We start from the raw sequence: 21981 nt of genomic DNA, 5'->3' as shown, positions 1-21981 counted from the left end.
GAGGCTAAGCGGGTTTATCTGTCACTCTAATATGGTGTCGGATGCAAAGTTAGTTACAGTTTATTTAGTCTGAGAAAAATGTTTAAAGAGAATAAAAATTGTTGCAAAAGAGAGTCTGTGAACTCAGCTAATCAAACATAAAAAACAGTTGAAGGATTTCTGTAGGTTACAAGAAAAAACACTGACAGTTGGTCTGCAACTTTCCTGTTGATCAGTATTTTACCAGTCATTTTGTTTTCATAGGAAAAAACACACCCTCCTCTGCCATCAAATCATTAAAGATATTTAAGTTTTTATATAAAATGTGTGTCATTAAAAACGTGCCATTGAATCAGCTACGTTTGGAGCTGTCACAGTTTTCTCACCACTTGCATTCAGTGTGAAATTGGGGCACAGGATATGTCTACTTTCGAGCTACACATACTCATGCTGAGCAGTACTTAAGCTCATTTCAAATTAATCTCAAGTCATCCTCTTCTTTCTATCCTCTGTTTAAGGTTTGATATATTGTAGTTTTATTGGCTGCAAGTTTAAAGTGGGTTACAGTGAAATGAGGAGGAGGTGATGGGCAATGGTGGATTGCCAGAATGTATAAACTCAATGGGGACCTCCAATCCTCTCGACTATCACCTCCCATGATGGGCAAATTGAACAAGTTTGGTGCGTTGCAGTTTTTTCCCCCTTCTTTTGGCATGGGGAGGTGTATATGAAGCTTTGAACAATGACACACGGGTGGGCATGTTCTAAAAGAATCCCTGCTGAGCAACTAAGCCAAGCCCCAAGCTTCAACAGAGCGTGTGGGTGAGGGCTTAATCTGGCAACCTACGAGCTGCAACCTTCCAAACCAATGTTGGAATCACAAAGACCTGCATTGTCTCCACCGAACCTACCATCTGTGAAAAATTGCAGAGACCCCCTGCATGGTATCTGATTTAATGGTGTCTGTACACGAGTTTACAGACAAAACCTCTTTATCTGATCGCAGAACAAGAAACACTTTGTTCAGAGTGTTTTTGTGGAGGAATTAAATGTTGCTGATAATGGGGGCTCTCACCTCGAGTTGTTGTTTATCTTTGTCATTGTCTATGGGTTTATCTGTGGACCTGGTACTCTGGACCTGGAACAGTTTATGGCGTGTAGGACCAAGTCCACACCATAGATTATGGCGATGGATTTATGATGTCATTCATTGGTTTGGACTCAACTGGTGTTTTGGCTGCTGCTGTGGAAATCAAAAATAGCCATATTAGAAGAGATGGTGAGTTACATACGGTTAAAAACTACATAATCAGTTGTTGTTTTCCTTGCATGCACCATAATGACGTCACGCCTCCTGCTGAGTAGTGTGCTCTGGTGTCAGCTTGTCATGCTCCTCCTGATTTTTCACTCTATGATTTCTATGATAAATCAGTGCAGGAGATGGCTCAGAGCAAGACTACTGCAACACCTGGACAAGTTGAGATACTCTTCAGAAACCTTCCTGGAGATGTAGGTATTGCGGAAATTATTTCAACCATGTGCAATGAATTTGCGGTTTTGTTGTCTGAAAGATGGGCAGTGTTGGGAAGGTTACTTTTAAAATGTATTCCACTACAGATTACAGATTACCTGCCCCAAAATGTATTTTGTAACGTATTCCGTTACTCAATGAGAGTAACGTATTCTGAATACTTTGGATTACTTAATATATTATCATGCTGTTTACAACTACATGAATGTACTATTGCTGTGATTTATTACTGTTACTGAAGGTCCGCGGCTCCGAACCGTAGTAAAGGGACCTCTGACTAATACGTCGGGTTCTGTATCGGCTCATAGCTGAAAACTAGCTTTACTTTGTTGTCTGGGTCAACTTTGCTAGCAGAGACAGAGAGAGGCGTTGAAAGGCTGCTCCAACAGAACTTATTGTTTCAGAGGAAAACACGAACACGGTGTACAGTCGAGTCTTAATAGCTTACTTACAGCTGGGCTCGTCAGGCTCTCTTCTTGGCTGCAGTGGTTATTATTATATTTACATGCTTCCAGCTCCCGTTTCTGCTCGATGACAGCTCGTACTTTTCCTTTTTCTCCCTCCCTCGCTCACAGACACATAACGGGTATGGCAGTCCATTCTCCCTGCAGCACGGACTACACTGCCCATGATGCTACATTCTTTAGGGCGATGCCTGTAACACTCTGCTATTGCCTTCATATTTAATCATTTGAAAAAGTATTTCTTCACGTCATTATGAGACGCGAGATTGAGACACGGGCATTTCAGCCTCTTAATGCGTTTTTGTTTGGGTTTCCACCGGCGTGCAGTGTTGGGGAGTAACGGAATACATGTACCGCCGTTACGTATTTAAAATACAAAATATGAGTAACTGTATTCCGTTACAGTTACCGTTTAAAAAGGTGGTATTTAGAATACAGTTACTTTGTTGAAATAAATGGATTACATGGCGGTACTTCCCTGTTTCATATTGTGGCGGGTCAGGACTGTTTGGGTTTTGTTTGACAGCTACGTTCTGTTGTTCCAGGTGGCAGCGTTACGGTTGCCATGGTTACAGGGTGACACTCTCTCTCTGCGTGTTTCCTGGGTGAGAGAGCGCCTGTTGTTGTTGTGCTAAGCTAATAGACAGAATGCTACAGGTATAGCTCTAAAGAATGTAGCATCATGGGCAGTGTAGTCCGTGCTGCAGGGAGAATGGACTGCCATACCCGTTATGTGTCTGTGAGCGAGGGAGGGAGAAAAAGGAAAAGTACGAGCTGTCATCGAGCAAAAACGGGAGCTGGAAGCATGTAAATATAATAATAACCACTGCAGCCAAGAAGAGAGCCTGACGAGCCCAGTTGTAAGTAAGCTATTAAGCTATTAAAGCTAGTTTTCGGCTCGACACAGAACCCACCGTATTAGTCAGAGGTCCCTTTACTACGGTTCGGAGCCACGGACCTTCAGTAACAGTAATAAATCACAGCAATAGTACATTCATGTAGTTGTAAACAGCATGATAATATATTAAGTAATCCAAAGTATTCAGAATACGTTACTCTCATTGAGTAACGTAACGGAATACGTTACAGAATACATTTTGGGGCATGTATTCTGTATTCTGTAATGGAATACATTTTAAAAGTAACCTTCCCAACACTGCCGGCGTGGAATTACCAAACATAGAGAGAGCATAGCTGAACATTTGAAACAGGAAAAGACCGCCGTGTAATCCATTTATTTCAACAAAGTAACTGTATTCTAAATACCACCTTTTTAAACGGTAACTGTAACGGAATACAGTTACTCATATTTTGTATTTTAAATACGTAACGGCGGTACATGTACTCCGTTACTCCCCAACACTGAAGATGGGTGCCAGGCCTTTGACCACTCACAGTCAAATCACAGTCCATATTCAAAGATAAATCAAGACGTTGATAAAAATGGTAATGGATAAGCTCAAGCTCAAATGCGATATGGCAATTAAGTGTCATAAATTAATACATTTTCCCAGTCTGTCTACATACATAGATATTCACATTAAACAGAAATTCTCCTTAAATCCTTACTTTCAGAGTGCAGCCAGAACTTCATCGATCTCAAAGAAAAATTCTGAACATTCTCCAAAATTGCTGCAAGACAACAATTTAATTGCAAAATGACATATGCATTATGAGCCTTGCTGTTATATACAAATATAACCAAAATACAAGCAGTTGGTGGAAGCTGACTGTTGTGACTCTGATTGCAAAGACACACACTGGAATGAGCAGATTAACTGAGACTGTGTGTTGGTATTAATCTGTGTTTACGTTAAATGAAAATTATTTGTAAACCCTCAACAATCTGTGATTTTTGGGGACAACATGACATAAGAGTCCATACGTTGCTTTTGGAGCCAGACTCCAGTGGTCATCAGACGACCTGCTGTTTGCGGCACTTTGGCTTCATTTTGTAGCTTCAAAGGTTGTGGGGTGGTTCAGATAAACACTGGCTTCTCTGTCTAAGCAGAGTTGAGGTAATGAAGTGGATCTGTTGCTTGTACTCGACCTCCGTGAGGCATTGCTTCCTGACACTACACGACAGAGCGGGGCTGTCTCTGCTGCTTTGGCACAGCCAATCTGTGAATTACTGATGCATCTGTTTGAGCTCCTTTCTGGTCTGTTCTATCAAACTATTTGTATGCAAGTGAAACTCAAATGTGAAAGATTACACGCACACACACACACACACACACCCTGTTTCACTTGACAGCCTATTAGTAATTTTAATTATTCAATTAAGCTGAAGGTTGAAACAAGACCAGACTGATATTTTTAGCCCAGGAGAACAGCAGCTAACACTTATTGTCCTTCCCTTTTACCTGTTGTACAGTTTACTGACGACAATGTTCCTTAAATCAATAGATTATTCAATTCAATTCAATTCAATTCAATTCAATTCAATTCAATTTATATTGCGCCAAATCACAACAAAAGGTGCCTCAAGGCGCTTCATAGATACAGAGAAAAACCCAACAATCATATGACCCCCTATGAGCAGCACTTTGGCAACAGTGGGAAGGAAAAACTCCCTTTTAACAGGAAGAAACCTCCAGCAGAACCAGGCTCAGGGAGGGGCGGGGCCATCTGCTGTGATTGGTTGGGGTGAAAGAAGGAAGACAGGATAAAGACATGCTGTGGAAGAGAGACAGAGATTAATAACAGATATGATTCAATGCAGAGAGGTCTGTTAATACATAGTGAGTGAAAAAGGTGACTGGAAAGGAAAAACTCAATGCATCATGGGAATCCCCGGCAGCCTACGTCTATTGCAGCATAACTAAGGGAGGATTCAGGGTCACCTGGTCCAGCCCTAACTATATGCTTTAGCAAAAAGGAAAGTTTGAAGCCTAATCTTGAAAGTAGAGATAGTGTCTGTCTCCTGAATCCAAACTGGAAGCTGGTTCCACAGAAGAGGGGCCTGAAAACTGAAGGCTCTGCCTCCCATTCTACTTTTAAATACTCTAGGAAGAACAAGTAGGCCTGCAGAGCGAGAGCGAAGTGCTCTAATAGGGTGATATGGTACTACAAGGTCATTAAGATAAGATGGGGCCTGATTATTTAAGACCTTGTATGTGAGGAGCAGGATTTTGAATTCTGGATTTAACAGGAAGCCAAAACAGGAGAAATCTGCTCTCTCTTTCTAGTCCCTGTCAGGACTCTTGCTGCAGCATTTTGGATTAGCTGAAGGCTTTTCAGGGAGTTTTTTGGACATCCTGATAATAATGAATTACAGTCGTCCAGCCTGGAAGTAATAAATGCATGAACTAGTTTTTCAGCGTCACTCTGAGACAGGATATTTCTAATTTTAGAGATGTTGCACAAATGGAAGAAAGCAGTCTTACATATTTGTTTAATATGTGCGTTGAAGGACATGTCCTGGTCAAAAATGACTCCAAGGTTCCTCACAGTGTTACTGGAGGCCAAGGTAATGCCATCCAGAGTAAGAATCTGGTTAGATACCATATTTCTAAGCTTTTCAGCGCCGAGTACAATGACCTCAGTTTGATCTGAATTAAGAAGCAGAAAGTTAGCGGCCATCCAGGTCTTTATGTCTTTAAGACATTCCTGCAGTTTAACTAATTGGTGTGTGTTATCTGGCTTCATGGACAGATAGAGCTGGGTGTCATCTGCATAGCAGTGAAAATGTATGCTATGTCTTCTAATGATGCTGCCTAGGGGAAGCATGTATAATGTAAACAGAATTGGTCCTAGCACTGAACCCTGTGGAACTCCATAATTAACCTCAGTGTGTGAAGAGGACTCTCCATTTACATGCACAAACTGGAGTCTATTAGATAGATATGATACAAACCACTGCAGCACAGTACCTGTAATACCTACAGCATGTTCTAATCGCTCTACTAGGATATTATGGTCGACAGTATCGAACGCTGCACTGAGGTCTAGCAGGACAAGCACAGAGATGAGTCCACTGTCAGAGGCCATAAGAAGATCATTTGTAACCTTCACTAAAGCTGTTTCTGTGCTGTGATGAACTCTGAAACCTGACTGAAACTCTTCAAATAAACCATTCCTCTGTAGATGATCTGTTAGCTGTTTGACAACTACTCTTTCAAGGATGTTTGATATGAAGGAAGGTTGGAGATTGGCCTATAATTAGCTAAGACTGCTGGGTCTAGAGATGCTTTTTGAGTAAAGGTTTAACTACAGCCAGCTTGAAGGCCTGTGGTACATAGCTGATTATTAGAGATAGGTTGATCATATATAAGATCGAAGAATTAATCAATGGCAGGATTTCTTTGAGCAGTTTTGTAGGAATGGGGTCTAAAAGACACGTTGATGGTTTGGAGGAAGTAATTATTGAAGTTAACTCAGAAAGATCAATTGGAGAAAAAGAGTCTAACTTAACATCAATGGTACTAAGAGTAGCTGTAGATAATATTACATCTGTGGGATGATTATTGGTAATTTTTTCTCTAATGAATAAAATTTTATTTGTGAAGAAGTTCATGAAGTCATCACTAGTTAACGTTAAAGGGATGGTTGGCTCAAAAGAGCTCTGACTTTTTGTCAGCCTGGCTACAGTGCTGAAGAGAAACCTGGGGTTGTTCTTATTTTCTTCAATCAGTGACGAATAGTAAGATGTTCTGGCTTCGCGGAGGGCTTTCTTATAAAGCAACAAACTATTTCTCCAGGCTAAATGATGATCCTCTAAATTTGTGACACGCCATTTCCTCTCCAGATTACGAGTCATCTGCTTTAGGCTACGTGTTTGAGAATTATACCACGGGGTCAGGTACTTCTGATTAGAGACCTTAGTTTTCACTTGAGCTACAGTATCCAGAGTCGTACGTAGTGAGGAGGTGAAATTATTAACAAGATAATTCAGTTGGCATTAATAATGCCAACTTATAATAATAATATAATGGCATTAAACTTTCAGTTCAATGCCATTATATTTACACAGTGCCAAAGCACAACAGTTGCCTGAAGGTGCTTTATATTGCAAGGTAGATCCTACAATAATACATACAGAGAAGAACCCAACAATCATATGAACAATTACACCATAGTGAAAGCTGTGTCTGTAAAATTCTCCAGAGAATACAAACGTCTCCAGCTCCAGCTTTTGAAGCTTGTCCCATTCAGATGCTGTGTCATTTCAGTGCGGGGGGAGTTCTTCTACCTCTTATTTTGACACCACCGGGATCATCTGCTTTCTTTGGAACTGATTGTCCTGAACTTCAGTCACAGGTGTCCAGGAGCTGCTACTTACCTCAGGTTGGCTCTGTGTCCTGGTGGGGTAGCATAGAGAGACAAATGTCAGGTCACTGTTTCCCCCTTGTGTGTCTTAAACACCTAATCAACCTCGACATACTTTTACTCTACATCTAGATTGCTCAGCTCTTTCAGTTGGTCCTTCAATTAAGTTCTGTCAAGCCGATCTCTTATATGGGCCTGAAAATATTAAAATAATAGTTTTGTATCCTTTTTCTCTCAGTATGTCCATGTGGAGATCAAGGTGGTTGGTTAACAGTTGGTTCTGTTAACTAATTTGTGTTCTCTTCCACACAGATTTTACTTTTTATTTTAAGTCTATATTCAGGATAAATATTCAAGTCAATAAAGTTTAAGAAAAAAGTAAAGTCTAAATTCATGTCAAAAGGTTTACATATCAGTACAGCAAAAAAATCACCTGGTCCTTAGCACCTTGAAGTACAGATTAACTAAAATCATGAAATATTACACTGTGCTATTAATTACTGAACAAATATTAATGCAGAAACTGCAACATCTAAACATCCCCATACTACTTCTATGGGAATTACGAGGGAAAGTAACAGCCAGGTGCTCATAATAAAATGCATTAGATAAACTGAACATCAATCAAGTCTGGCCACCTCTAATAAAAGCACACATTTTGGCTGGAGCATTTAGGTGTGTGTGTTAATCTTAATGAACAAGGAGGAAAGATATTAGCAATTATATTAAGGAAGCAGTTGTTGGTGTCATCAGTCTGAGATTGATAGGCACCAACCCTATAACCCTTTCCAATCTGGGAAAGGCTGTGAGGCCATTTTGAAGTACATTCTACAGTAAGTGGAAAACTTTCAAAACAGTTGCTCATCTTTCCAGGAGCTGATGTTCCGGAAAATTCATCTCAAGCCCACATAGCAGACAGGTCTGGCCCGGATCTAGTGTCAAGAGTGTAACTGTGTATGAATGTAGTTAGGAAGCACTCAGTTTAGAGAAAGTGTGTGATTGGGTGAATGTGGCATGTTGTATAGAGCACTTTCAGTAATCCGGGACAGTAGAAAAGCGCTATATAAGAATCAGTCCATTCACTGTCTGAACAGAGTTTCGTCATGTTCATGCATTTATTACTTCCAGGCTGGACTACTGCAATTCATTATTATCAGGATGTCCAAAAAACTCACTGAAAAGCCTTCAGTTAATCCAAAATGCTGCAGCAAGAGTACTGACAGGGACTAGAAAGAGAGAGCATATTTCTCCTGTTTTGGCTTCCCTTCATTGGCTTCCTGTTAAATCCAGAATTGAATTCAAAATCCTGCTCCTCACATACAAGGTCTTAAATAATCAGGCCCCATCTTATCTTAATGACCTTGTAGTACCATATCACCCTATTAGAGCACTTTGCTCTCGCTCTGCAGGCCTACTTGTTGTTCCTAGAGTATTTAAAAGTAGAAGGGAGAGCCTTCAGTTTTCAGGCCCCTCTTCTGTGGAACCAGCTTCCAGTTTGGATTCGGGAGACAGACACTATCTCTACTTTTAAGATTAGGCTTAAAACTTTCCTTTTTGCTAAAGCATATAGTTAGGGCTGGACCAGGTGACCCTGAATCCTCCCTTAGTTATGCTGCAATAGATGTAGGCTGCCGGGGGATTCCCATGATGCATTGAGTTTTTCCTTTCCAGTCACCTTTCTCACTCACTATGTATTAACAGACCTCTCTGTATTGAATCGTATCTGTTATTAACCTCTGTCTCTCTTCCACAGCATGTCTTTATCCTGTCTTCCTTCTCTCACCCCAACCGGTCGCAGCAGATGGCCCCGCCCCTCCCTGAGCCTGGTTCTGCCGGAGGTTTCTTCCTGTTAAAAGGGAGTTTTTCCTTCCCACTGTCGCCAAAGTGCTTGCTCATAGGGGGTCATATGATTGTTGGGCTTTTCTCTGTATCTATGAAGCGCCTTGAGGCGACATTTGTTGTGATTTGGCGCTATATAAATAAAATTGAATTGAATTGAATTGAATGTTGCTTTTGCACTGTTATGTTCTAGCACATGTTGTTCTTACATGGCTTGATAAAGGCACACATTAGGCTGACATCTGGGGCCAGAGATGAAACTGTTCTGGGCCAGCACAGGGCCAGCAGTGTGTCTGCAACTGGCCTTGTGCTGGCCCATGTGTGGGCCACCTCTGGCAAACCTGATCTGGACCACCAAAGGGCCGTCATTCTTTGCGGTATGTGGGCCATGTGTAAGCACATTGTGTGGGCCAGATCCGAGCCATGCCAGTTTTGCTATGTGGGAGGTCAGAGAAACTGCGAAAAGAGCAAAAGTCCACAATCCTCGGTTACCATGTTATTGTAAATGTTAAAGCTACAGTACAATTAGAAAAAGAGTATGGCTTTTTTTGGAAGGGTTGCCAGGAGAAAGCCACTTCTCAGTAAAAGAACATGGCAGCATGGCTTAAGTTTGTATACATTTCACCCATACTTGATTCTTTTAAGCTGTTCTCTGTTTAATCCAAAATGAAATTTTAAATCCTTCTCCTTATATACAAAGTCCTGAATAATCAGAATTACCATCTTATTTCATAGACCACATAGAACCATCATCCCAACTGAGCACTTTGCTCTCAGACTGCTGGTCTACTTGTGGTTCTCAGGATGATTAAGAGTAGAATGGGAGGCAGAGCCTTTCATTCTGTCCTCTCTTCTGTGGGATGAGCTCCCAGTTTGGATTCGGGAGACAAACACCCTCTTAAAACTTTATTTTTTTGCTAAAGGTTATCATTGGGGCTGGATCAGTTGACTCTGAATCCTCCCTTAGTTAGGTTGCAATAGGCTTGGCCTGCTGGAGGCTTCACATAATGCACTGAGCATTTCTGCTCCTCTCACCTTGTGTTTTTACACCACTCTGCATGTAATTATTATTAAGGCTGTTTTACAGTGTGCCTTCTGTCCTGTCTTCCTCCCTTTCACCCACAACAAATGGCCCTGCCTCTCCCTGAGCCTGGTTCTTCTAGGGGTTTCTTCTGGTGAAAAGGGAGTTTTTCCTTCCCACTGTTGCCAAGTGCTTGCTCATTGTCTGATTGATGGGGCTTCCTCTGTGTTACTGTAGGGTCTTTGTCTTACAATATCAACTGCCTTCAGGCGACTGTTGTTGTGATTCTTTGCAGTATAAATAAAACTGAAAATCCAATTTATTGGTTTTAGAGCCATGGGACCTGCACACCTCGCAGTTATTGAGTTGCCATGAACTCCTCTGTATACCATTATTGTATACATTATACCAATTAGAACATTATTTTAAAAAAGTGTGGACCAAAATTCCAAATGTGCTTATTTTTTTCATTCATTTTACCCTCACTGTTTTGACTGAATAATATTTATCGTGTTAAATCTTCCATAAGACCTTGTGTTCACTGAAACCTTGTTAATCCAGCAACATACAAAATCCTGAAAAATCAGGCCGTATCTTAAAGTCAGTTGATCCAGAATGCTGCAGTGACAGTACTAGCAGGGACTGCAAAGACAGACCATTATTCTCCATACTAGCTCTTCACTGGCTTCTGGTAAAATCCAGAATCAAATTTTAAATCCTTGTCCTCACATGCATTAAATAGGCAGGTCCAATTGCATCTTGCAGGTAAGGTGCAACACTGTCTCACTACAGGCTGCAGAAAAGCCTTACGCCACCAGGCTCATCTCCTGTGGAAACAGCTCTGAGTTTGGATTCAGGAGACAGACACCCTCTCTACTTTTAGATCAGTCTAAAAACTTCTGTTTTGTTTCTTTTTGGTAAAGCTTTTGGTTAGGGTTAGGGAGCCATCCATTAGTAGGGATGGGTATCGTTTAGGTTTTTTCCGATACCGGTGCCAAACCGGTACTTTTGAAACGGTGCCGGTGCTTAAACGGTGCTCAAACCGATGCTTAAAGAATATAGAACACAAACTTTGTCCAAAAACCTCTCATGTTTTTATTTTTAGACGTCTCTTTTTTTTCTGCGAAATGATAACCAAGTTAGCCTTTTCTGTTGATACAACATACCTCCTTTGGTTGGAACTGGTGCTTAAACAACGGAAAACACAAACTTTGTCCAAAAACCCCATGTTTAGCTGGGGTTTTTTTCTAAAAAGATACCAATGTTAGCCTTTTTTGCAGCTATAGGGCATATATGGTATCACTCTATCAAACATTTTTTAATCTCTAGCTCTGCTCCAAAAGAACGTACGTACCTGGACCCGCCTACTATCCTTGGAAAGGTAAAATGATTGGCTAGAATCCAAAGTGTATGACATCTCAGGAAACAAAAAGCACCGAAATAAATCACCGAAATGTGCGCTGCTTTTCGGTCTGGTTACTACCGTTTATGTCAGAACGATACCGGTACCCATCCCTATCCATTAGTTTTGCTGGTATCGGCTATATCGGCTACAATCATTCTACCTTTCATGTGATGTGACTCCTCCTCAGCTCCAACTTATCCTGGTCAGTTGAACATAATTTCTGCCATTGCTGGATTCTACTCTGTTATATCTACTGTGTACTTCAAAAACCGTTTAGTTCTTTCTGAGGATCTATCCTTACTGAACTGCATATTATTAAATGATGTCTTCTTTATCTCCCAGTTTTCCTGCCCCTCCCCCAACCGTGGCAGATGGCTGCCTCTCCTTGTTAAACGGTAGTTCTTTCTTACCACAGTCACAAAAGGGAGTTTTTCCTTCCCCTTGCTGCTTGCTCATAGGTGGTTTTCTGTATGTAGTATTGTAGACTCTACCTTACAATATAAGGTATATATACAATAATATATACAATATTCTCTCCAATGCAAAGGCTAATATTGTAGGGTCTTTATATTTGAATATAAAGTGCTTTCATCAACTGTTGTGTTACGCTAACTGTATATAAATAAAACTGTACTGAATGCATCATTTCCTGTTATTGTCATGCTGTGCAGCTAATTGAGAAAATGATATCAAAGCAGGAGCTTTTTTTGCCCCTGTATCCTGGCATGAGTTAATCTAGCCCAGACAGCACAGATCTGCCTCTGACACGACAAATAGACCCATTGAGGGAGTTGAACTGAGAAACATAAAAAAATCTCTAAAGATTAATTATAGTGGACTGATTATTTGAGAGGTGTTCCTTGCAACGACTGTCTGTTTGACACTGATTTGTGTTCCAAAGCCAATCAAATAAAGTACCTTTTTAACTACGCAGATGACGGGAGGTAGCAGGCGCGCCTTTTCATGAGATGGGAAGTGTGAGGTGAGATGGATGACAAGGAGATGGGGAGGACGTCTGTCATTCATTCAAAGGAAATCCCAGTGCAGCAACGCGCAGGGGCACTCACAGAGGACAGGGAAATATAGAGTGCTGAGAATCATTATCTGAGGAAGCTAGGACAGAATGAGCAGATGGAAATAGGAAAGGGATGATCAGAACTGAGAAAAAGAGCTCAGCATTGTGGCTGGAGAGTGAGAAAAGAGAGGGAGGGTGAGAGAGCTTGAGAGAGAATAGAGCATATGAAAGCTTGTTGTATTAATGGCAAAGTAAAAAGCAGTCCGAGAATAAATTACCCGCTCTCCCTTGGGATTACTAATGTAATTATTTGAAAGAGGGTTCTCGTTAGAGTGTGCAGAGGTGTGGAAGACCTGCGGAACAAAACAGAAGACAGAGATGGAGCAGCAAGGGTTTAGCGACTGGAAATTAACTTGCTGCTCAGAGCGCCATAATTGATAGGAGACAAAGATACCTTTGATTGGAACCAAAGGAAAGACAAGAAAAGTTTCCTCGCTGCTCTTTTCTATTCTTTTTTTCTTTGTCTACAACAAGAAACGTACAGCAAAGACAAAAGGGAAGAGTACAGGATGGAAATAAGGAAACGTGATCCACTGGTCACAGATAAGACTTTATTCAATCTGTGAAGAAACCAGAATCCTTAGAAAGAAAGGTACTTTACATGTCTCCAGAAGGTTCTTTTTCTCTTATTGTACAGTTTAAAAAACGTCCCCAGCAATAATGGCAAAAATACAACACTATATGAACACTTTAATTCCAAAATGCTATACATCCATTCATCCAAACACCTAAGCATCCAGCACTGTTTGAATAAGAAAAATCCAGCAAGTAGAAATGTCAACAAGTTATCCTGCTTTCAAGTCTCAGCTGTCAGTCATCCTGCCCATGCTGGCTTTCCTTGTTTCAAAAGGTAAATATCTCATTTTGGAACAAAACTCTTCATATGCAGATTGTCTGAGTAGCAGAAGTCATTAACTTGTTTAAGCATGCCTCAGAAAATAAATCAAGAAATAGTACAGCACTTTTTTTTCCTTCTTGGATAAAACAGGAAACATAACACAGCTACTGAAGCAGAAGAGCATCAAAGTGAGAGACATCTAAATGAGGACTGGAGCTGGAGAGTCAGACCAAACAGACAGCTTTGCATGAAGCTTCCAGATGAAAGTTCCTCCCATCTCTTAGTTTTTAATAGTTCGTCTTTGTTCCTTTCTCGGAACGTTTCCTTTCATAGATGCTAATTAAGTTTGCGTTTTAAATGATGAGGCTGCTTCTTATAAAGTCTTGACGACTTTCACACAGGCAAAATGACCCAAACTGCATTTGTACAGAACTTCCTCTGTCTACATTCAAACTGTAATTACGATTTACAGTATCCCTCGTTTCAGGCTGAAAATCCTCCTCTTGAGATGTTCACAGTCCTGTACTGTCTGGACATTTTGACAAACAGTCTCACGTTCTTCTTATCCAACACAGCCAATTAGTGAAGTAGGAGTAGTTAATTATTTAGCGACAGGTAGAGAGAGACTCAAATATTCCTTCTGAGCCCGTTCTCACTCCCGAGGCGTAACATGCCGACGGGAGGAGACCTTCGGCGTTCTTATGGTACGCGGCGGGTTATGGCTGAAATCCAGTGCAATGACGCTCCTGCGGTAATAGACGTTCCAGCCCTGTATTCCTGCCCTAAACCTAACCTTATCCCTAGCCCTAACCATAACCTTTTTCCTGAGGTTAACCAGGACTTTAATGATGTTAAATAGCGTGTTTCTAAGTGATTTGAAGAAAAAGAGCGAACATGTGTAGATTGAGTCCATATGGTTCTCATATTTCCTCACTTTTCCGAGGTCACCATTTAGGAACGTGGTGGGTAGCCGAAAAAGTAATATGTTGACGATTTGTCACCTAGCGTAAAATGTTACGCTTTGGGAGTGAGAACGTGTTGTCCTTCTTGTTCAGCTGTATAGGTTAAAGTGATTCAAAGCAGTGTAAGTACAGTTTTTGTGCAGAGGGTGAGCTCAAAGCAGCAAACTATGAAATTTTCTAGCATTTAGTGGAAAAAGACATTATTTATGTTGGCCACAAATACCAGCTGTTTAAACATTTTCTCTATGCTGGGATGATGGGCTGCCACTTCTCTATTAAATGAAATGTAAATCTAAGTTGGCATCTGCCTTGGGTAAATTTTTTTTTACAAGGAAAACAAACCAAAAAAAGCAATTTATCATCAACTACACTGGATTTTACTGGTTCTTCTGGTTTTAAATGAACTTTCTTATTAAAAAGTACCCATGCTCCCAACCAAAACGCTGGGCCCCGGTTAAATGACAACAGGTCCAGCTAGGTCCAGATAAAACAAGTCAAAAAAATATGTCAACCAATATATGACATATTTAGTCGATATGCAAGAGCAAATGATGATGGAAGAGCAGTATTAACTAAAGATGAAGAATCTATGAAAGTGGTATAATCAGTGTGATATACAGCATCAAATGGCAAAAGGACGAAGGTTTGTCAGTTATTTAAAGTTCCTTATTGCCCTGCTGAGATGAATGGAAAATAAAAAATTACAATTAAAACTTGGATTTTAGAGAAGATGCTAAAACTGCCATGTTTGTGTTCTAACATGTAAACGGCCCTCCCACTGTTTTCCGCATTGATGCGTTCCTTGGTGAGCGGTCCTGACCCCTTTTCCTGTCTTGCCAATTTGGAAGCATTAAGACGTCAGCTGCTGCAACGAACGCCGATGTGTCGAAAGGAGCGAGAGTATAGCGCGAGTAAACTGCAGCCCCGGGGAACATTCATACATAATGTCGGAGATCAAAGTGTGACGTGTTCTTGTTATGCTAAGCACATTCAGACTCTTACTGGGATCAGCCACATTCAGAAATAAAGCAGCGAAAGAAAATTACTGGTTTTTGTAACACAAACTGCTTAGAGACATAAAAGAGTTAATACTCACCCAATGGGGCGGAGCAGCTTCACAAAGAAGGAAATACTATAATAAGCGTTACATTACATTACTAAACGAACCAAAGAAAATGTAACAACCACAAATTTCTTGACACATTTTTTTTTGAAAAGCATAGCAACACTTGGTAATCTTCAAGAAGAAAAATTCAAGTTTTTTTCTTTACATTGACAAAGAACATTTACATTGATCAGTTAGTTACAGCTTTGCTTCTCTTGAAAAGTTGAAGATTCATATCTTCCATAATTAACATAACACGAGGGAGCATCCTTGATACAACCACGACTCCTCCCAGGTCTGGTGACATGACTGTCCAGATTAGCTTATAGCACCTTTACGTTGCATGTTACCTGGTCTCCTGCAAGTCCGTGAGCCAGACGTTCCAGCCAAGGGCTAAAAAGCAACCGAGTCATTCATAGCATGAAGCATGGAGAGGAGGGAAAAGGAGGAGCAACATGGGAACTACGTGGAAGCAGGAATGGGACTCTGCCTTTAGTGGTTAAGAGGCTTACTGAGAGTTTTAAATGAGGCAAAAGGGAATCACGTCAGACATCTAGACCTCTTGTGCCCCCAAACACTCACTTTGATTTCTCGAGCACAGACATGCTGGTGAAAAGAAAGCAAAAAAGCACACTCCAGCATGCTCCAGGCCTGAGGATGGGATCAAACAAGGAAGGGCAGTAGTAAAAGTTCTTAGTGGGAGGAAATTTGTAAAAAGATGGAAACTGATGTTCAAAAGTATGAAAAGCTTGGTGAAAATCCCCCAAACAAATGTCCCGTTAGTGCTGTGTAGCCGTGGTTCAGCTAAAACTGTCCCTTAGACGAGGCATTGGTCTTTTCTGAGAGCAGCATCAGATTGTCAGTGCAGTAAAAGAGGATTTGAAGAATCGTCAGTTCGTTTGCATTTTACTGTCCTTCCATTAACCTTGTCTCTTCTCTTTTAAAGTCCATGCTGAGATGAAGAAATGATGGTGTATGACAGAACACAACGGTGTGAGGGAGCGTCCTCCTTCCCTCACTCAGCTTCACGATCAGATTCTCCGGACGTGTGCTGCACATGATAAACACACATCTGTGCAATATTTACAGGATTTGGTCCTTTCTGCCTGCTGCCTCACCTACCTCTCTTCATTTCTTTCTCCTTACTGATGGTAGGGCTTTGCAGATGAGATGCCTGTAGTCACGTAGTCCTGGGATTGGGCAGGTCAAAGACAATGGGCGGGTTCATGGGAAGGAAGTTCACGGTGCAGGCTGAGGCATTGATGAAAGTCGTCGTGCCATCTGTCATCATGCCATAACCTGAGGAGTTTTAAAAATGTCAGTGTCAATTTGATTTCTATAGGGCATTGGAAAGGTTGACCAAGTTAGTTAACAAAAAAAAGAAAATAAATATAAATAAAATAAGACATTCAAAACAAATAGAGGTTACAGTTTATTCCAGAGTCCTGATCCCCTCTTTGGATCGGGCCCTTAGACTCTGGACGCTGTAGTAAGAGGATCTGCCTATATGATCTCAGTGCTATTTTTGGGTTATAAAACTCCCTGAAAAGCCTTCAGCTAATCCAAAATGCTGCAGCAAGAGTCCTGACAGGGACTAGAAAGAGAGAGCAGATTTCTCCTGTTTTGGCTTCCTGTTAAATCCAGAATTCAAAATCCTGCTCCTCACATACAAGGTCTTAAATAATCAGGCCCCATCTTATCTTAATGACCTTGTAGTACCATATCACCCTATTAGAGCACTTCGCTCTTGCTCTGCAGGCCTACTTGTTGTTCCTAGAGTATTTAAAAGTAGAATGGGAGGGAGAGCCTTCAGTTTTCAGGCCCCTCTTCTGTGGAACCAGCTTCCAGTTTGGATTCAGGAGACAGACACTATCTCTACTTTTAAGATTAGGCTTCAGCTGGTTTAAATTTGCTAAAACTGAAGTGATGTGGTTTTATCTTCTAATACCTGTTGCCAACCAAGCAATGGAGAGTGTTAAAGACTAATCTAGAGAGAACAGCAATAGTCCAAACTACTAATGAAAAAGTTGGCAGATGTTTAAACTGTAGACACTAAAAACTAAGATTTCTAACAGTATGGGAGTAATGATGGGCAAGGGTGTCAGTTAACTTATCCAAAGAGTAGTTACAGCTTCCAAGTCCAATAGTTTCTGTCTTGCTTTCATTTAGGGTTAGAAAACTGTGTTAACCAGTCTTTCATGTAGACAGTTAAACCAAGGGAGCAGGGGGACAGAGACAGTTTCATACGGATGTAAGTTTGGATGTCATCAGCATAACAGTGAATATTATATTAACAGGGATCAAAATGGACGTCTGTGTGCACCACACACAACTCAGAACTTTCAGCTGTCCTGATTATTCACATGTAACTGTGGTTTTAGTTATTCATTTGGTTATTAATCAGACCTCCACGTTCAGGCTTTATGACACTGATTAAACTTGTCTACATTTTTCATTCTCTATAACAGGAAAACTAAACTGTGGGGGAAAAAGGACAAAAAGAAGAATTTAAATCAGTGACTCAACAGTTACTGGTATAAATATATGCTCCTTTCACTTTTTGTAAAACAGAAAAAAGGTACTATGCTAACTATTTTATAAAAACAACGATGCAGACATTTGGGGTGGAGCAGTTTGACCCCCCAAATGGAAGAGACTTGGAAGCGTTGTAAATATACTCCAGGGAAAGTCTGAGAGTGTACCACAGGAAGAATCATAACTGCAGTGGTTCAAGGGACAAAGAAGAAATACTGCAGATCTGAACTGAAGAAACAGCTGCAAAACTGGAAGCTAGAAAGGCTCATGAGTTCTGAAATCTGAGATTCTAGTTCGTGAAAAATATGCAAAGAGTGTGACACTAACACCACTGCTTCTGCTTCAAAAGTGCACGCCTTCCAAATGGCAGACATTAAAGCGTTACAGTGTTTCAAGCATAAGTTAACTGCCGTCTCTTAAAAAGCACTACATTTTAACGTTGTGCCGTGAGTGATTTTTTTCACCATCTCTTGGAACATTGCTTTGCGTTTCTGTGCTGCTCCTTTCACATTTGGAATACATGAATACAAAACACGCTGAGGATCATTTCTGCCTCTCGGTGAGGCCTCACGTTAATGAAGAGCACTGCTTTCAACCCATTTCTGCTCTTATAAAATCTGATCTAGTTTCTAATCTGGTTCTCTGTGATGGGGGACCAGTGCTCCAGGGGTTCAGTGCTGACCTGAAAACCCTAAAAAGAAGCAACCCTCAACGCTGGGAGTGGGCCTCTCTGGCCCTGCTGGCCTGTATGAAATGCTGATGTTGCTGCTCAGCCATTCTATGTTTTTAAAACAAAATTGTTTTGTTAGTTTAATCATTTAATTAGCATTTTAAGGTTGATGGATATTCACAGATTTGTACTACCTTTATATGTTAACATGTGATTAGTTGAAATAAAACCCTATGGAGCCACTGATACAACAGTTGCACGGCAACATTAGATGCTTAACAAAAAAAGCCTTGAATAATTAGCGTGCCTCTTTTTCCCTGAACAGAAATTCCTCACATTATATGTGAGTTTGCACGTGTCAGAATTCTGATTTGAGTCACCTCATTTCAGTTTCCTCGATTTAGCACCAAATCACATCAACAGGCACCTCGAAGCATCGCAGCTACAGGCCTAAACAGCAGTTTTATTTCTGCTGTGCTTCAGGCTGAATCATCTTTGTCCAACTTGTAAATGTAATTCATGAATTTACCTTTTCTGTTTTCAAGTCTAATAATTCAAAGTAAAATTATCAGTGGAAGCATATTTAAACACATTTGTGCATAAAATGAAATTCTAAATCGTTGATGTTCGGTTTTCTCTCTATTCTACAATCATAGCAGAGTAATGCTGCAGCCACACAGGTTACGTGATGCAACAAAAAAAGTTGTTTAAGCTGTTTCTTAAAGGCTGCTTACTAAAAAGCCTTTTTTTTTTATTAGTTAGCTACCGGAAGCCTACTGAGGGGCAGAACTAAGTGCTTGTAAGCTGTTTGCTCTGTAATGTGTGAACAGCCTGCGCTGGTCTAAAGAATATAACACTCAGATTCCTCTCAGATCTCATTTTTCGTTCAAAGTGATTCATTTTCCATCCAGTCGCTTCTGCTTCTCCTTTTCAGGGTCGCGGGGGGAGCCGGAGCCTATCCCATCTGTCATAGGGCGAGAGGCGGGTACACCCTGGACAGGTCGCCAGTCTGTCGCAGGGCCAACACACAGGGACAGACAACCATTCGCACTCATATTCACTCACAGATTCACACCTATGGGTAATTTGGATTATCCAATTAACCTATCCCCACAAACTTGTGGGTGATTCATTTTATATTTTATATCACCTTTAAATTATTAAATACACATAATAATTTAAATATCAACATCCATTTAACTGTAGCGTTCATCATGCAAGTATTAGACAGCAGTGTAATCAGTCGTACCTTCATGAATGTGGCCGAAAACATGTAATTTAGGCTGAACTCTCCTCTGGACGGTGTTGAGCAGCTCCATGCACCCAACACGCTGCATCTTCTTGGGAACCCAGTCCAGGAAACCTGCACACAGAGACATGTGAATCAGATACGCTGCCATGCTCACAAAGCTTAGGGAGGTTTTTTTGCCTTACCTTAAAAATGTTAGTTTTTTTATTTGGTTTCAGTTAGTTTGAAAAGAAAATGATGCCCATTGATCCACTACCTTTATGGGGTGTCAGCTGTTCTACAGTGGGGGGTATTTAAACCCTCCAACAGAAGCGGCGACACTGAGGTGATACAAGTTGAAAAATGAGAAAGATGAATCTTTCTGGTTAACCAGCTGAGCCAGAAGTCAGGTAACTTTTACTTTTCTACCAGCAACGTCTCTGAACATTTAAAAATCACACCAATCGGTTTTTGTTCTTGTGGTTAATCCAACATGATGACGGTGCTGTGAGCACTGAACAAACTGGCTTTTTTCATTCAGTGCAGTTGGAGACATGCAATAAAAATCATTGTTTTATTGCAATTTTTATATTTGCATAATTAACTAATTGCAATCAAAAAGAAAAAAAAATGGAAGGAAATGACTGTACACATATGTGTGCAGTTAAACTACCAGAAAGATGCTGGAAACTGTATTTTCTGGTTTAATGATGTAGTTCAATACTCCCTAACATCAGAAACTCACTCAGTACTTGTATCCTCACCTTCCCACAGCAATGATCCTTGCTGGATCATTTCACTAATTCATTTAATGTGAGCTTCGTGATGCTGAGTTTTATATTTTCAAAAAATGTGTCTTTATTTCAAAACATAAATGTCATGAATGCCATAGTATGAAATTTGATGCATACACACTTGAGAAAGAAGCTCTTCGTTTCAAGCTGCTCGTCTAATGGCGAACCACATTACACAGCACTGAAAAAAGACTCTTAAAAAGCAGCCACAGAAAATAAAGATCAATCAAAGCCGCACACAGATGCATACTTCACAGTGTGTGTGACAAGGATAAAGCACGGAGTGTGTATGATTTAGTGTCTCCTCCGCGACGACGGATGCTGCTGATGCTGAGTCAATAAAAGCATCAAGTCAGAGGAATAAAATGACTGAGGACTGCGCCTCCATCTTCCCCGCTGTCTGTCGCTCAGACAAGAGGACGAACAAAACAAGAAAGGCAACAACGATGAAGGCTAAAGGCTACAGCATCCTCAGGAAAATAAAAGTTCTATTAAATATAACTAAAGGTTATTGTGATCAGTGGATTCATATTTTAAGTGTAAAATCATATAAAATGCTACAATTTCTTATCTGCCTTAATGTAAATATGTTTTATTCAGTATGACATGAAAGAGTCGACTAACTCATCGGGGAACAAGGTTCAACGTGAGAAACTACTCATTAGCTCTTTGAAAATATCTTCCAGCTAAAGGCTCATGCAGTATAGCATATATATAGTACAGTTTCTCTGCTGTGTGTGTGTGTGTGTGTGTGTGTGTGTGTGTGTGTGTGTGTGTGTGTGTGTGTGTGTGTTCACAGCTCCGTCAGAAATCTATAGACACACATGGAGCAATCGTGCAGTGACAACAACGTCATAGAAATCTGTATAAATAGTATAAATTAAGTTTCCCAGCAAGTGTAGGAGGAAACAGTCAGCAGCTCAAATAGCTTGAACAGGTTGTACCCAGCAGTTCCTGTATCTGCAGAGACTGCAGTCTCTCTCTGTTCAGGACTTCTTGATTTCACATACGAACATTTGTCTCTCCTGCTTACCAACACTCACTGTTGCAGTGCGTCTCCCTGCCTGCAGCAGAGAGAGCGGCTAATCACGAGGCTGAGGATGAATCAGGGAGACATTTGTATAGTGATATATTAAATGAAACACAGTTTAAACAAAGCCACTTAAAGCCACACAGGGACTATTTTCATGGAAAAAAACAGTAAAAAACAAAAACGAAACAAACAGACAAAAAACAAAATTTTACGGATTTTATCCGTGCCTGCAGT

General features: G+C 40.6%; 1 protein-coding gene across 1 annotated transcript in view; it reads right to left on the bottom strand.

Moving 5' to 3' along the window:
• Positions 1-11071: 11071 nt before the first annotated feature.
• mpped1 (metallophosphoesterase domain containing 1) overlaps positions 11072-21981 on the bottom strand; it is a 93482-nt gene continuing 82572 nt past the window's right edge. The window contains exons 6-7 of the mRNA XM_085139000.1: positions 19942-20055; positions 11072-16786 (exon numbers count right to left, since the gene is read on the bottom strand). Of these exons, the coding sequence (XP_084995126.1) occupies positions 16668-16786; positions 19942-20055 (233 nt within the window). The 3' untranslated portion in view covers positions 11072-16667. The remainder of the gene's footprint in view (positions 16787-19941; positions 20056-21981) is intronic.

The sequence above is a fragment of the Neolamprologus multifasciatus genome, chromosome 17, assembly GCF_963576455.1.
Source record: "Neolamprologus multifasciatus chromosome 17, fNeoMul1.2, whole genome shotgun sequence".
NCBI classification, from domain to species: domain Eukaryota; kingdom Metazoa; phylum Chordata; class Actinopteri; order Cichliformes; family Cichlidae; genus Neolamprologus; species Neolamprologus multifasciatus.
This window is presented reverse-complemented; position numbering and strand designations above follow the sequence as displayed.